We start from the raw sequence: 17,129 nt of genomic DNA, 5'->3' as shown, positions 1-17,129 counted from the left end.
GAGAGAGAGAGAGCAGGAGGGGCAGGAGAGAGAGAGAGCAGGAGGGGCAGGGAAGAGAGAGCGAGCAGAGGGGCAGGGAGAGGAGCGAGCAGAGGGGCAGGGAGAGAGAGCAGAGGGGCAGGGAGAGAGAGCGAGCAGAGGGGCAGGGAAAGCGAGCAGAGGGGCAGGGAGAGAGAGCGAGCAGAGGGGCAGGGAGAGAGAGCGAGACAGACGGGCAGGGGAGAGAGAGCAGAGGGGCAGGAGAGCGAGCAGAGGGGCAGGGGAGAGAGAGCGAGACAGAGCAGAGGGGCAGGGAGAGAGAGCGAGCAGAGGGGCAGGGAGAGAGAGCGAGCAGAGGGGCAGGGAGAGAGAGCGAGCAGAGGGGCAGGGAGAGAGAGGGAGACAGAGAGCAGAGGGGCAGGGAGAGAGAGCGAGACAGAGCAGAGGGGCAGGGAGAGAGAGCAGAGGGCAGGGGAGAGAGCGAGCAGAGGGGCAGGGAGAGAGAGCGAGCAGAGGGGCAGGGAGAGAGAGCAGAGGGGCAGGGAGAGAGAGCAGAGGGGCAGGGAGAGAGAGCAGAGGGGCAGGGAGAGAGAGCAGAGGGGCAGGGAGAGAGAGCGAGCAGAGGGGCAGGGAGAGAGAGCGAGCAGAGGGGCAGGGAGAGAGAGCGAGCAGAGGGGCAGGGAGAGAGAGCGAGCAGAGGGGCAGGGAGAGAGAGCGAGCAGAGGGGCAGGGAGAGCGAGCAGAGGGGCAGGGAGAGAGAGCGAGACAGAGGGGCAGGGAGAGAGAGCGAGCAGAGGGGCAGGGAGAGAGAGCGAGCAAGGGGCAGGGAGAGAGAGCGAGCAGAGGGGCAGGGAGAGCGAGCAGAGGGGCAGGGAGAGAGAGCGAGACAGAGCAGAGGGGCAGGGAGAGAGAGCGAGCAGAGGGGCAGGGAGAGAGAGCGAGCAGAGGGGCAGGGAGAGAGAGCGAGCAGAGGGGCAGGGAGAGAGAGCGAGCAGAGGGGCAGGAGAGAGAGTCAGAGGGGCAGGGAGAGAGAGCGAGCAGAGGGGCAGGAGGGAGAGCGAGCAGAGGGGCAGGGAGAGAGAGCGAGCAGAGGGGCAGGGAGAGCTAGCAGAGGGGCAGGGAGAGAGAGCGAGACAGAGGGGCAGGGAGAGAGAGCGAGCAGAGGGGCAGGGAGAGCGAGCAGAGGGGCAGGGAGAGAGAGCGAGACAGAGCAGAGGGGCAGGGAGGAGAGGAGCGAGCAGAGGGGCAGGGAGAGAGAGCGAGCAGAGGGGCAGGGAGAGCGAGCAGAGGGGCAGGGAGAGAGGAGCGAGACAGAGCAGAGGGGCAGGGAGAGAGAGCGAGCAGAGGGGCAGGGAGAGAGAGCGAGCAGAGGGGCAGGGAGAGAGAGCGAGCAGAGGGGCAGGGAGAGAGAGGGAGACAGAGAGCAGAGGGGCAGGGAGAGAGAGCGAGACAGAGCAGAGGGGCAGGGAGAGAGAGCAGAGGGGCAGGGAGAGAGAGAGAGCAGAGGGGCAGGGAGAGAGAGCGAGCAGAGGGGCAGGAGGAGGAGAGCGAGCAGAGGGCAGGGAGAGAGAGCAGGAGGGGCAGGGGAGAGAGGCAGAGGGGCAGGGAGAGAGAGCAGAGGGGCAGGAGGAGAGAGAGCAGCAGGGCAGGAGAGAGAGCAGAGGGCCAGGAGGAGAGAGCAGAGGGGCAGGGAGAGAGAGCAGAGGGGCAGGGAGAGGAGAGGAGCAGAGGGGGCATGGGAGGAGAAGCGCAAGCAGCAGGGGCAGGCGAGAGAGGAGCGAGCAGAGGGGCACAGGGAGAGAGTAGCGAGCAGAGGGGCAGGAGAGGAGCAGAGGGCGGCAGAGGGGCAGGAGAGCGAGGACAGAGGGCAGGGAGAGAGGAGCGAGACAGGAGGGCCAGGGGAGGAGAGAGCGAGCAGCAGAGGCAGGGGCAGAGAGAGCGCAGCAGAGGGGGCAGGAGAGGCGAGACAGAGGGGGCAGGGAGAGAGAGCGAGACGACGAAGCAGGAGGGGCAGGAGATGAGAGCGAGGCAGAGGGGCAGGGAGGAGAGAGCGAGAGGCAGAGAGAGGGCAGGGCAGAGGCAGGGAGAGAGCGAGCAGAGGGACAGGGAGAGAGAGCGAGCAGAGGGGCAGGGGAGAGAGAGAGAGCAGGAGGGGCAGGGAGAGAGAGAGAGCAGGAGGGCAGGGAGAGAGAGCGAGCAGAGGGCAGGGGAGAGAGAGCGAGCAGAGGGCAGGGAGGGAGAGAGAGAGCAGGAGGGGCAGGGAGAGAGAGCGAGCAGAGGGGCAGGGAGAGAGTGAGAGCAGAGGGGCAGGGAGACGGAGAGCGAGCAGAGGGGCAGGGAGAGAGAGCAGAGGGGCAGGGAGAGAGAGCGAGCCAGAGGGGCAGGGAAAGCGAGCAGAGGGGCAGGGAGAGAGGAGGAGAGAAGAGGTGCAGGGAGAGAGGGAGAGCGAGGACAGACGGGCAGGGAGAGAGAGCGAGCAGAGGGGCAGGGAGAGCGAGCAGAGGGGGCAGGGAGAGAGAGCGAGACAGAGCAGAGGGGCAGGGAGAGAGAGAGAGCAGAGCGAGGGCAGGGAGGATGGAGAGCGAGCAGAGGGGCAGGGAGAGAGGAGCGAGGCAGGGGGCAGGGAGGAGAGAGGGAGAGCAGAGAGCAGAGGGGCAGGGACGAGGAGAGCGAGACAGAGCAGAGGGGCAGGGGAGATGGAGAGCAGAGGGGCAGGGAGAGAGGAGCGGTAGCAGAGGGGCAGGGAGAGAGAGGCGAGCAGAGCGGGCAGGAGACGAGAGCGAGCAGGGGGCAGGGAGAGAGCAGAGGGGCAGGGAGAGAGAGCGAGCAGAGGGGCAGGGAGAGAGAGCGAGCAGAGGGGCAGGGAGAGAGAGCGAGCAGAGGGGCAGGGAGATGAGAGAAGCGAGCCAGAGGGACAGGGAGAGAGAGCGAGCAGAGGGGCAGGGAGAGGAGAGAGAGAGGCAGGAGGGGCAGGGAGACGAGAGAGAGAGCAGGAGGGGCAGGGAGAGAGAGAGCGAGCAGAGGAGCAGGGAGAGAGAGCGAGCAGAGGGGCAGGGAGGAGAGAGAGAGCAGGAGGGGCAGGGAGAGAGAGCGAGCAGAGGGGCAGGGAGAGAGTGAGAGCAGAGGGGCAGGGAGAGAGAGCGAGCAGAGGGGCAGGGAGAGAGTGAGAGCAGAGGGGCAGGGAGGAGGAGAGCGAGCAGAGGGGCAGGGAGAGAGAGAGAGCAGGAGGGGCAGGGAGAGAGAGAGAGCAGGAGGGGCAGGGAGAGGAGAGCGAGCAGAGGAGCAGGGAGAGAGAGCGAGCAGAGGGGCAGGGAGAGAGAGAGAGCAGGAGGGGCAGGGGAGAGAGAGCGAGCAGAGGGGCAGGGAGAGAGAGAGCAGGAGGGACAGGGAGAGAGAGCAGAGGGACAGGGAGAGAGAGCAGAGGGACAGGGAGAGAGTAGAGTAGAGCCTCCTTCGTGCCTACAGAACGACAGGTCTGTGTCTGGGCCCCAGCCTGGACAGCTAGCCTGCCCTGCATACCAGTGTGGAATGACACCCACACACACACAATGGAATGAACAAGAGACTGACTTATTGGGGTTATGTTAAGTAGCTGATACAGCTGCAGGAGTGAAGGAGTGTCGGACATCCTCTGGAAGTGGGATGTTTGTTTAACTACACCCACTCTGTGATGAGAGAGGGAAAGACAAGGGGGAGAGAGAGAGAGAGAGAGATAGATAGAAGGGGCAGAGAGAGAGATATAGAAGGGGAGAGATAAATAGAGAAGGGGGAGAGAGAGATATATAGATGGGAGAGATAGATATAGAAGGGGAGAGAGAGATATATAGACGGGGAGAGAGAGAGAGAAATAGAGAGAGAAGGGGGAGAGAGAGATAGAAGGGGAGAGAGAGATATAGAAGGGGAGAGAGAGATATAGAAGGGGAGAGAGATATATAGATGGGGAGAGAGAGATATAGATGGGGAGAGGGAGAGAAATAGAGAGAGAAGGAGGAGAGAGAGAGAAATAGAGAGAAGGGGGAGAGAGAGAGAAGGGGGAGAGAGAGAGAAATAGAGAGAGAAGGAGGAGAGAGAGAAATAGAGAGAGAGAAGGAGGAGAGAGAGAGAAATAGAGAGAGAAGGGGGAGAGAGAGAGAGAAGGGGCAGAGGGAGAGAGAGTGGACAGCAATCAGCTTTTCACTGTTCTTGTGTAGTTTCTCGTCCCCATTGATGAAAGGAGAAAGGTGTTGTAGCAGATTAAAATGGCCTCATGATATCAGTGGGGAAGTAATGATATCACCAGTCATATACGTGGTACATATCTGAGTCTGTGTGTCTGTGGGGAAGTAATGATATCACCAGTCATATACGTGGTACATATCTGAGTATGTGTGTCTGTGGGGAAGTAATGATATCACCAGTCATATACGTGGTACATATCTGAGTATGTGTGTCTGTGGGGAAGTAATGATATCACCAGTCATATACGTGGTACATATCTGAGTCTGTGCGGAAGTAATGATATCACCAGTCATATACGTGGTACATATCTGAGTCTGTGTGGAAATAATGAAATCACCAGTCATATAAGGGGTACATATCTGAGTCTGTGTGTCTGTGGGGAAGTAATGATATCACCAGTCATATACGTGGTACATATCTGAGTCGGTGGGGAAGTAATGATATCACCAGTCATATAAGTGGTACATATCTGAGTCTGTGGGGAAAGTGAATTGCAGTCTGTTGCGTCAGATCTGATGTCAACCTGCCATTGGATTGAAGTAGGACCTGACCCACATGAATTATGGGAAATCATCATCTCCTCTCTCTCTGTGTGTGTGTGTGTGTGTGTGTGTGTGTGTGCGTACTGTGTGTGTGCGTACTGTGTGTGTGTGCGTGTGTGTGCGTGTGTGTGTGTGTGTGTGTGTGTGTGTGTGTGCGTACTGTGTGTGTGTGTAGGAACACACGCGTGTGGGTGCAGACACCTCTCAGGACATCCAGCTCTTTGGGATTGGTATCCAGTCAGAACACTGTGTGTTGGAGATCAGCCCAGACGGGGGGGAGGTCACCCTCACCCCTATAGAGAATGCCAGGTGAGCTAACACACACACAGTACACACACACACACACAGTACACACACACACACACAGTACGCACACACACACACACACACAGTACACACACACACACACACATACACACACACACAGTACGCACACACACACACGCACATGGATGAGTGAACTGGACCTGACTGGAGTTTCTCATGACCTCATAGCTGAGGTATTTCTGATCTCAACCTCCTGCTTTGATATCAAACATCCCCCTCCCTCCCTCCCTGCATCCGTCCCTCCCTCCATTCATCCCTCCCTCTCTCCCTCCCTTCTTGCCTGCCTGCCTGCCCTCCCTCCCTGCATCCCTCCCTCCCTTCATCCCTCCTTCCTTGCCTGTCTGCCTGCCCTCCCTCCCTCCCTCCCTGCATCCCTCCCTCCCTTCATCCCTCCCTCTCTCCCTCCCTCCCTCCTTGCCTGCCTGCCCCCCCTCCTCCCTCTCTCCCTCCCTGCCTCTCCCCCACCACCCGTCCCAGTAAAGGCTATCTATGAAATATGAGGATATCTCATTGATAGTCTTTACTGTTGGTGGGTGATATGAGGATATCTCATTGGTAGTCTTTACTGTTGGTGGGTGATATGAGGATATCTCATTGGTAGTCTTTACTGTTGGTGGGTGATATGAGGATATCTCATTGGTAGTCTTTACTGTTGGTGGGTGATATGAGGATATCTCATTGGTAGTCTTTACTGTTGGTGGGTGATATGAGGATATCTCATTGGTAGTCTTTACTGTTGGTGGGTGATATGAGGATATCTCATTGGTAGTCTTTACTGTTGGTGGGTGATATGAGGATATCTCATTGGTAGTCTTTACTGTTGGTGGGTGATATGAGGATATCTCATTGGTAGTCTTTACTGTTGGTGGGTGATATGAGGATATCTCATTGGTAGTCTTTACTGTTGGTGGGTGATATGAGGATATCTCATTGATAGTCTTTACTGTTGGTGGGTGATATGAGGATATCTCATTGGTAGTCTTTACTGTTGGTGGGTGATCTGAGGATATCTCATTGGTAGTCTTTACTGTTGGTGGGTGATATGAGGATATCTCATTGGTAGTCTTTACTGTTGGTGGATGATATGAGGATATCTCATTGGTAGTCTTTACTGTTGGTGGGTGATATGAGGATATCTCATTGGTAGTCTTTACTGTTGGTGGGTGATATGAGGATATCTCATTGGTAGTCTTTACTGTTGGTGGGTGATATGAGGATATCTCATTGGTAGTCTTTACTGTTGGTGGGTGATATGAGGATATCTCATTGGTAGTCTTTACTGTTGGTGGTGGATATGAGGATAGCTGGGTCTGGAAGAGGAGGTACAGCAGGTTGGGATGTCTACTGTCCCACAACACACCTCAACATGACATCATCAGACTATATTGCTCTGCTCCAACAGAACCTGTGTGAATGGAACCATGACTGAGTCCTTGGTCCACCTGTGGCATGGAGACCGCATATTGTGGGGCAACAACCACTTCTTCAGGTGAGGAGTTTCTCTACAGAACATGAACATCTACTGGACAAAGGTAACTAGAGATTTTCCAGAAATCCTGGTTGTAAATATTCCCAAAAACAGCAGGAAATCCAGAACCCTCCAATCAGGATTTCTGGAAAGCTGAGAATTTTTGGGAATGTTACATCCGCTAGTTGCCAGGTGTTGTAGAAACAGGAACTGAGGGTACATCCTGTGTGCTGTAGAAACAGGAACTGAGGGTACATCCTGTGTGCTGTAGAAACAGGAACTGAGTGTACATCCTGTGTGCTGTAGAAGCAGGAACTGAGGGTACATCCTGTGTGCTGTAGAAACAGGAACTGAGGGTACATCCTGTGTGCTGTAGAAACAGGAACTGAGGGTACATCCTGTGTGCTGTAGAAACAGGAACTGAGGGTACATCCTGTGTGCTGTAGAAACAGGAACTGAGGGTACATCCTGTGTGCTGTAGAAACAGGAACTGAGGGTACATCCTGTGTGCTGTAGAAACAGGAACTGACTGTACATCCTGTGTGCTGTAGAAACAGGAACTGAGTGTACATCCTGTGTGCTGTAGAAGCAGGAACTGAGTGTACATCCTGTGTGCTGTAGAAGCAGGAACTGAGGGTACATCCTGTGTGCTGTAGAAACAGGAACTGAGGGTACATCCTGTGTGCTGTAGAAGCAGGAACTGAGGGTACATCCTGTGTGCTGTAGAAACAGGAACTGAGTGTACATCCTGTGTGCTGTAGAAGCAGGAACTGAGTGTACATCCTGTGTGCTGTAGAAGCAGGAACTGAGTGTACATCCTGTGAGCTGTAGAAACAGGAACTGAGTGTACATCCTGTGTGCTGTAGAAGCAGGAACTGAGTGTACATCCTGTGTGCTGTAGAAACAGGAACTGAGTGTACATCCTGTGTGCTGTAGAAGCAGGAACTGAGTGTACATCCTGTGTGCTGTAGAAACAGGAACTGAGTGTACATCCTGTGTGCTGTAGAAGCAGGAACTGAGTGTACATCCTGTGAGCTGTAGGAGCAGGAACTGAGTGTACATCATGTGTGCTGTAGAAGCAGGAACTGAGTGTACATCCTGTGTGCTGTAGAAGCAGGAACTGAGTGTACATCCTGTGTGCTGTAGAAACAGGAACTGAGTGTACATCCTGTGAGCTGTAGAAGCAGGAACTGAGTGTACATCCTGTGTGCTGTAGAAGCAGGAACTGAGTGTACATCCTGTGTGCTGTAGAAGCAGGAACTGAGTGTACATCCTGTGAGCTGTAGAAACAGGAACTGAGTGTACATCCTGTGTGCTGTAGAAACTGGAACTGAGTGTACATCCTGTGTGCTGTAGAAACAGGAACTGAGTGTACATCCTGTGTGCTGTAGAAGCAGGAACTGAGTGTACATCCTGTGTGCTGTAGAAGCAGGAACTGAGTGTACATCCTGTGTGCTGTAGAAGCAGGAACTGAGTGTACATCCTGTGTGCTGTCGAAGCAGGAACTGAGTGTACATCCTGTGTGCTGTAGAAGCAGGAACTGAGTGTACATCCTGTGTGCTGTAGAAACAGGAACTGAGTGTACATCCTGTGTGCTGTAGAAGCAGGAACTGAGTGTACATCCTGTGTGCTGTAGAATAAAGAACTGAGTGTACATCCTGTGTGCTGTAGAAGCAGGAACTGACTGTACATCCTGTGTGCTGTAGAAACAGGAACTGAGTGTACATCCTGTGTGCTGTAGGATAAACCTGCCTGGGAGGAAGCGACGTGAGCGTCTGAAGGAGCTGGAGAGGGAACGGGCGTCCCCCAGGGAGAGCTATGTAGAGGTAGACGTAGAGACAGCAAGCGAGGCCTCCTCAGAACAGGACTACAGCTATGAGTTCGCCCAGACGGAGGTCATGATGAAGACCCTGGGAAACAACGGTATGTACGATGGCTTCTGGAACAAATTACAATCATTTTGCTGAACTGGGTTTTTCAGAAATCCCATTTGAAAGATTCACAGATGTCCTGCTAATTCCCTCCTGATTCCAGTAACCTTCCAACCGGGATTTCTAGAAAACGCAGGATTTTTGGGGAAGTACCTGTAATTTTGCCACACTATATTGAACGATATACAGTGTTGCGTTCGCACTGCAGGTATAAACTGCCTCAGTCCCTGAAAGAGCTCCAGGGCCTCTCCTCCTCAACCCCGACACCAGAGGTTTCATTTAGAGCCACCTGCGATGGAGGACACCAGTCCCCCTCAAGGGGAACTGAGACACATCTGTCCTCTCCTCGCTCCCCTCTTTCCATGTGATGCAACCGTTATGTCACACACAAGCTGTCGTGTGTGTGTGTGTGTGTGTGTGTGTGTGTGTGTGTGTGTGTGTGTGTGTGTGTGTGTGTGTGTGTGTCATGCCCCTGTCCTGTTCACATGAGGTGGGATGACCTGCAGCCTTGCATCTGCTGTGTGGGAGAGGCTGCCATCCCACCTATTACACACTACACACACACACACCAGTACACTACACACACACCAGTGCACTACACACACCACTACACTACACACACACCACTACACTACACACACACCACTACCCTACACACACACCATCTTCTCTGTCTCCTGTCTCTCCTATTGGTCCAGGTGTTAGAGAAGCAGTATGTTTAACAGTATGGTATCTCTCCTATAGATCAGAACGTGGTCCAGTACTTCCGGCGCCGACAGAGATGGCCGCCTCGGTTCGCGTTCCTAGGAAACTATGCAGTTTTTGTTTTTTTACGTGTTATTTCTTACATTAGTACCCCAGGTCATCTTAGGTTTCATTACATACAGTCGAGAAGAACTACTGAATATAAGATCAACTCACCATCAACTCACCATCAGTACGACCAAGAATATGTTTTTTCGCGACGCGGATCCTGTGTTCTGCCTTACAAACAGTACAACGGAGCGGATCCTATGCAGCGACCCAAAAAAACGACTCCGAAAGAGAGGGAAACGAGGCGGTCTTCTGGTCAGACTCCGGAGACGGGCACACCGTGCACCACTCCCTAGCATTCTTCTTGCCAATGTCCAGTCTCTTGACAACAAGGTTGATGAAATCCGAGCACGGGTAGCATTCCAGAGGGACATCAGAGACTGTAACGTTCTTTGCTTCACGGAAACGTGGCTCACCGGAGAGACGCTATCCGAAGCGGTGCAGCCAACGGGTTTCTCCACGCATCGCGCCGACAGAAACAAACATCTTTCTGGTAAGAAGAGGGGCGGGGGCGTATGCCTTATGGCCAACATGACATGGTGTGATGAAAGAAACATACAGGAACTCAAATCCTTCTGTTCACCTGATTTAGAATTCCTCACAATCAAATGTAGACCGCATTATCTACCAAGAGAATTCTCTTCGATTATAATCACAGCCGTATATATCCCCCCCAAGCAGACACATCGATGGCTCTGAACGAACTTTATTTAACTCTCTGCAAACTGGAAACGATTTATCCGGAGGCTGCATTCATTGTAGCTGGGGATTTTAACAAGGCTAATCTGAAAACAAGACTCCCTAAATTTTATCAGCATATCGATTGCACAACCAGGGGTGGAAAGACCTTGGATCATTGCTACTCTAACTTCCGCGACGCATATAAGGCCCTGCCCCGCCCCCCTTTCGGAAAAGCTGACCACGACTCCATTTTGTTGATCCCTGCCTACAGACAGAAACTAAAACAAGAGGCTCCCACGCTGAGGTCTGTCCAACGCTGGTCCGACCAAGCTGATTCCACACTCCAAGACTGCTTCCATCACGTGGACTGGGAGATGTTTCGTATTGCGTCAGATAACAACATTGACGAATACGCTGATTCGGTGTGCGAGTTCATTAGAACGTGCGTTGAAGATGTCGTTCCCATAGCAACGATTAAAACATTCCCTAACCAGAAACCGTGGATTGATGGCAGCATTCGTGTGAAACTGAAAGCGCGAACCACTGCTTTTAATCAGGGCAAGGTGTCTGGTAACATGACCGAATACAAACAGTGCAGCTATTCCCTCCGCAAGGCTATCAAACAAGCTAAGCGCCAGTACAGAGACAAAGTAGAATCTCAATTCAACGGCTCAGACACAAGAGGCATGTGGCAGGGTCTACAGTCAATCACGGACTACAGGAAGAAATCCAGCCCAGTCACGGACCAGGATGTCTTGCTCCCAGGCAGACTAAATAACTTTTTTGCCCGCTTTGAGGACAATACTGTGCCACTGACACGGCCTGCAACGAAAACATGCGGTCTCTCCTTCACTGCAGCCGAGGTGAGTAAGACATTTAAACGTGTTAACCCTCGCAAGGCTGCAGGCCCAGACGGCATCCCCAGCCGCGCCCTCAGAGCATGCGCAGACCAGCTGGCCGGTGTGTTTACGGACATATTCAATCAATCCCTATACCAGTCTGCTGTTCCCACATGCTTCAAGAGGGCCACCATTGTTCCTGTTCCCAAGAAAGCTAAGGTAACTGAGCTAAACCACTACCGCCCCGTAGCACTCACATCCGTCATCATGAAGTGCTTTGAGAGACTAGTCAAGGACCATATCACCTCCACCCTACCTGACACCCTAGACCCACTCCAATTTGCTTACCGCCCAAATAGGTCCACAGACGATGCAATCTCAACCACACTGCACACTGCCCTAACCCATCTGGACAAGAGGAATACCTATGTGAGAATGCTGTTCATCGACTACAGCTCGGCATTCAACACCATAGTACCCTCCAAGCTCGTCATCAAGCTCGAGACCCTGGGTGTCGACCCCGCCCTGTGCAACTGGGTACTGGACTTCCTGACGGGCCGCCCCCAGGTGGTGAGGGTAGGCAACAACATCACCTCCCCGCTGATCCTCAACACTGGGGCCCCACAAGGGTGCGTTCTGAGCCCTCTCCTGTACTCCCTGTTCACCCACGACTGCGTGGCCACGCACGCCTCCAACTCAATCATCAAGTTTGCGGACGACACAACAGTGGTAGGCTTGATTACCAACAACGACGACGTGAGGGCCCTCGGAGTGTGGTGTCAGGAAAATAACCTCACACTCAACGTCAACAAAACTAAGGAGATGATTGTGGACTTCAGGAAACAGCAGAGGGAACACCCCCCTATCCACATCGATGGAACAGTAGTGGAGAGGGTAGCAAGTTTTAAGTTCCTCGGCATACACATCACAGACAAACTGAATTGGTCCACTCACACAGACAGCATCGTGAAGAAGGCGCAGCAGCGCCTCTTCAACCTCAGGAGGCTGAAGAAATTCGGCTTGTCGCCAAAAGCACTCACAAACTTCTACAGATGCACAATCGAGAGCATCCTGGCGGGCTGTATCACCGCCTGGTATGGCAACTGCACCGCCCTCAACCGTAAGGCTCTCCAGAGGGTAGTGAGGTCTGCACAACGCATCACCGGGGGCAAACTACCTGCCCTCCAGGACACCTACACCACCCGATGCTACAGGAAGGCCATAAAGATCATCAAGGACATCAACCACCCGAGCCACTGCCTGTTCACCCCGCTGTCATCCAGAAGGCGAGGTCAGTACAGGTGCATCAAAGCTGGGACCGAGAGACTGAAAAACAGCTTCTATCTCAAGGCCATCAGACTGTTAAACAGCCACCACTAACATTGAGTGGCTGCTGCCAACACACTGTCAATGCCACTGACTCTACTCCAGCCACTTTAATAATGGGAATTGATGGGAAATGATGTAAATATATCACTAGCCACTTTAAACAATGCTACCTTATATAATGTTACTTACCCTACATTATTCATCTCATATGCATACGTATATACTGTACTCTATATCATCGACTGCATCCTTATGTAATACACGTATCACTAGCCACTTTAACTATGCCACTTTGTTTACATACTCATCTCATATGTATATACTGTACTCGATATCATCTACTGTATCTTGCCTATGCTGCTCTGTACCATCACTCATTCATATATCCTTATGTACATATTCTTTATCCCCTTACACTGTGTATAAGACAGTAGTTTTTTGGAATTGTTAGTTAGATTACTTGTTCGTTATTACTGCATTGTCGGAACTAGAAGCACAAACATTTCGCTACACTCGCATTAACATCTGCTAACCATGTGTATGTGACAAATAAAATTAGATTTGATTTGATTTGAGAGAAGCAGTATGTTTAACAGTATGGTATCTCTCCTATAGATCAGAACGTGGTCCAGGTGTTAGAGAGGCACTATGTTTAACAGTATGGTATCTCTCCTATAGATCAGAACGTGGTCCAGGTGTTAGAGAAGCAGTATGTTTAACAGTATGGTATCTCTCCTATAGATCCCATGCAGAACGTGGTCCAGGTGTTAGAGAGGCACTATGTTTAACAGTATGGTATCTCTCCTATAGATCCCATGCAGAACGTGGTCCAGGTGTTAGAGAAGCAGTACCTGGAGGAGAAACGCACAGCGCTGGAGGAACAGAGGATGATGTATGAGAGAGAGCTGGAGTCACTACGGCAACAGCTGTCTCCTGAGAGAACCAATCAGCATCAGCGATCCAGCAGCGACCGCCTCACCTTCCCCACACACACACCATCACACCACAGCAAGATGCGCCCCTGGACTGAGGAGAGGTGAAGGGAATACGCACACACACACACACGCCCCCACACACACGCCCACACACACACGCACACACACACACACGCCCACACACACACACACACGCTCACACACACTCCCACACACACACACGCCCACACACACACACGCCCACACACACGCCCACACACACACGCCCACACACACACGCCCACACACACACACACACACACACACACACACACACACACATGCTACGGCTTTAGATGCAGGATCAATGAAGTTGTAACCAACCTGTTTGATCACAGTCACACGTGTGAATGGTCTCTGTGTGTCCTCTGTGTGTGTGTGTGTGTGTGTGTGTGTGTGTGTGTGTGTGTGTGTGTGTGTGTGTGTGTGTGTGTGTGTCCTCTGTGTGTGTGTCCTCTGTGTGTGTGTCAGGGACGAGCTGTTTCGTCAGAGTCTGTCCAGGCTGAGGGAGCAGGTTGTCAAGGCCAACACCCTGGTGAGAGAGGCCAACTTCCTGGCAAAGGAGATGAACAAACTGACTGACTACCAGGTCACCCTCCAGATCCCTGCAGCTAACCTCAGTGCCAACCGCAAGGTGCCCAACCTCTGCATACACACACAAATACACACACACACACACATACACATGCTATCAGTGATGTGTCATGTTTTGTACAATGAGAGAAAAGCTGAAGGAACGGTCTGAGTTGAGTTGAGTTTATTTTTATTTTTACAGGGACAGTGCACATTAATCAACATTTCAGTAAAAGTGCCGGTTTTAGCCAACCGGCTAATTTTCAACCGCAGTCCCTGGGCAGGTTATTAAAAACAATTACAATATAGACAATAGCAACATAGAACAAGCAAGACATAGCAACATAGGACAAGCAAGACATAGCATACAGACATAGCAACATAGGACAAGCAAGACATAGCATACAGACAGAGCAACATAGGACAAGCAAGACATAGCATACAGACAGAGCAACATAGGACAAGCAAGACATAGCATACAGACAGAGCAACATAGGACAAGCAAGACATAGCATACAGACAGAGCAACATAGGACAAGCAAGACATAGCATACAGACAGAGCAACATAGGACAAGCAAGACATAGCATACAGACAGAGCAACATAGGACAAGCAAGACATAGCATACAGACAGAGCAACATAGGACAAGCAAGACATAGCATACAGACAGAGCAACATAGGACAAGCAAGACATAGCATACAGACAGAGCAACATAGGACAAGCAAGACGTAGCATACAGACAGAGCAACATAGGACAAGCAAGACGTAGCATACAGACAGAGCAACATAGGACAAGCAAGACGTAGCATACAGACAGAGCAACATAGGACAAGCAAGACATAGCATACAGACAGAGCAACATAGGACAAGCAAGACATAGCATACAGACAGAGCAACATAGGACAAGCAAGACGTAGCATACAGAAAGAGCAACATAGGACAAGCAAGACGTAGCATACAGACAGAGCAACATAGGACAAGCAAGACGTAGCATACAGACAGAGCAACATAGGACAAGCAAGACGTAGCATACAGACAGAGCAACATAGGACAAGCAAGACATAGCAACATAGGACAAGCAAGACGTAGCATACAGACAGAGCAACATAGGACAAGCAAGACGTAGCAAACAGACAGAGCAGCATAAAACAAAAAGCAGCAAGACAAAATTCATAAAAGCAACAAAGTGTTTCCACACCTCACAAGCTACAGACAACAGACAACATGGAGAGTGGCAACACACAGCTAGGGACCATGTTCACAAATCTGATTGACCTTTAGCCATGTCTTCAAGCATTTTGTGAAAGTGTGATATGTGGTGCAGTTATTGTGTTGTATCATTAATAACATGTACACAGAAATAGTGTCATTTGTAGAACTTTGTTCAGTACGTCACGTTGAGAGTCGCTGTGTCTTGGTTCAGCGTGGAGCCATAGTGAGTGAACCAGCCATCCTGGTGAGGTGGAAAGGGAAGGGTACACAGGTCTGGACCATCGACAAGCTGGACAACAAACTAGTGGACATGAGAGACCACTACAGAGACTGGAAGGAGGGAGCTGAGGACACGGTGAGAGGAAGGGGAGAGGAGGGGAGGAGAGAGAGGGGGAGATAGAGGGGAGGAGAGAGAGGGGGAGATGGAGGGGAGGGGAGATGGGGAGGAGGGGAGGAGAGAGGGGGAGATAGAGGGGAGGAGAGAGAGGGGGAGATGGAGGGGAGGGGAGATGGGGAGGAGAGAGGGGGAGATGGAGGGGAGGGGAGGGGGGAGGAGGGGAGGAGAGAGAGGGGGAGGGGACGAGAGAGAGGGGGAGATGGAGGGGAGGGGAGGAGAGAGAGGGGGAGATTGAGGGGAGGAGAGAGAGGGGGAGATTGAGGGGAGGGGAGGAGAGAGAGGGGGAGATTGAGGGGAGGGGAGGAGAGAGAGGGGGAGATTGAGGGGAGGGGAGGAGAGAGGGATGATGAGAGGGGAAATAGAGAGGGATGATGAGAGGGGGAGATAGAGAGGGATGATGAGAGGGGGAGATAGAGAGAGAGGGGGAGATTGAGGGGAGGGGAGGAGAGAGAGGGGGAGATTGAGGGGAGGGGAGGAGAGAGAGGGGAAATAGAGAGGGATGATGAGAGGGGAGGGGAGGAGAGAGAGGGGGAGATGGAGGGCAGGGGAGGAGAGAGGAGGGGAGATAGAGAGGAGGGGAGGAGAGAGAGGGATGATGAGAGGGGAAATAGAGAGGGATGATGAGAGGGGGAGATAGAGAGAGAGGGATGATGAGGGGGAGATAGAGAGGAGGGGAGGAGAGAGGGATGATGAGAGGGGGAGATGGAGGGGAGGGGAGGAGAGAGAGGGATGTAGAGAGGCGAGGAGAGAGAGGGATGATGAGGGGAGGAGTCAGAGGGATGATGAGAGGGGGGTGATGGAGGGGAGGGTTCGATGGGATCATGTTCCGAGGGGAGACACTGCTGGAAGTGATTGTGGGAGGGGAAAGTATTCTTTGTCAGTGATGAAGATGATAATTGGATGATGGGGGAAGTTTTCAGGTGTGTGTTTGTATCATGTCTCTGATCAGCATACCAAGCTGAACAACCACAAGCAGCACAGTGAGTCCTTCTATGAAGCTCAGGAGAACCACAACCTGATAGGAGTGGCCAACATCTTTCTGGAGTGTCTGTTCCACGATATCAGACTACAGTACGCTGTTCCTATCATCAGCCAGCAGGGGGAGGTGAGAGAACAACACACACACACATACACACACACCTACACAATACGCTGTTCCTATCATCAGCCAGCAGGGGGAGGTGAGAGAACAACACACACACACACACATACCTACACAGTACACTGTTCCTATCATCAGCTAGCAGGGGGAGGTGAGAGAACAACACACACACACACCTACACAGTACGCTGTTCCTATGATCAGCCAGCAGGGGGAGGTGAGAGAACAACACACACACACACCTACACAGTACGCTGTTCCTATGATCAGCCAGCAGGGGGAGGTGAGAGAACAACACACACCTACACACACACACACCTACACAGTACTCTGTTCCTATCATCAGCTAGCAGGGGGAGGTGAGAGAACAACACACACCTACACAGTACGCTGTTCCTATCATCAGCTAGCAGGGGAGGTGAGAGAACAACACACACACACACAGTACGCTGTTCCTATCATCAGCCAGCAGGAGGAGGTGAGAGAACAACACACACCTACACAGCGGAATGTATACACACACAGATACACATCTCATTTAAGGAGGTTTAGTAATGATTAACGATGGTAGTGATACATTGGGGTTGAGCTGTTATCAACTTCATGATAGTACTTCATGGTAGTACTTCATGGTAGTACTTCATGGTAGTACATCAGGTCCTTGCTGGGCGGCAGGTAGCATAGTGTTGGGTTTCCCAAACTGGGTCCTGGGGCCCCCACTGGGTACACCTTCTGGTTTTTA

General features: G+C 52.3%; 1 protein-coding gene across 1 annotated transcript in view; it reads left to right on the top strand.

The window, feature by feature from the left end:
• Positions 1-17,129, top strand: part of LOC109876991 (kinesin-like protein KIF13A) — a 132,444-nt gene that overhangs the window by 83,729 nt on the left and 31,586 nt on the right. The window contains 7 exon segments of the mRNA XM_031811812.1: positions 4,915-5,048; positions 6,469-6,555; positions 8,276-8,457; positions 12,938-13,163; positions 13,573-13,735; positions 15,100-15,243; positions 16,235-16,390. Of these exon segments, the coding sequence (XP_031667672.1) occupies positions 4,915-5,048; positions 6,469-6,555; positions 8,276-8,457; positions 12,938-13,163; positions 13,573-13,735; positions 15,100-15,243; positions 16,235-16,390 (1,092 nt within the window).

Source organism: Oncorhynchus kisutch, unplaced genomic scaffold (assembly GCF_002021735.2).
Source record: "Oncorhynchus kisutch isolate 150728-3 unplaced genomic scaffold, Okis_V2 Okis02a-Okis13b_hom, whole genome shotgun sequence".
Taxonomy (NCBI): domain Eukaryota; kingdom Metazoa; phylum Chordata; class Actinopteri; order Salmoniformes; family Salmonidae; genus Oncorhynchus; species Oncorhynchus kisutch.
This window is presented reverse-complemented; position numbering and strand designations above follow the sequence as displayed.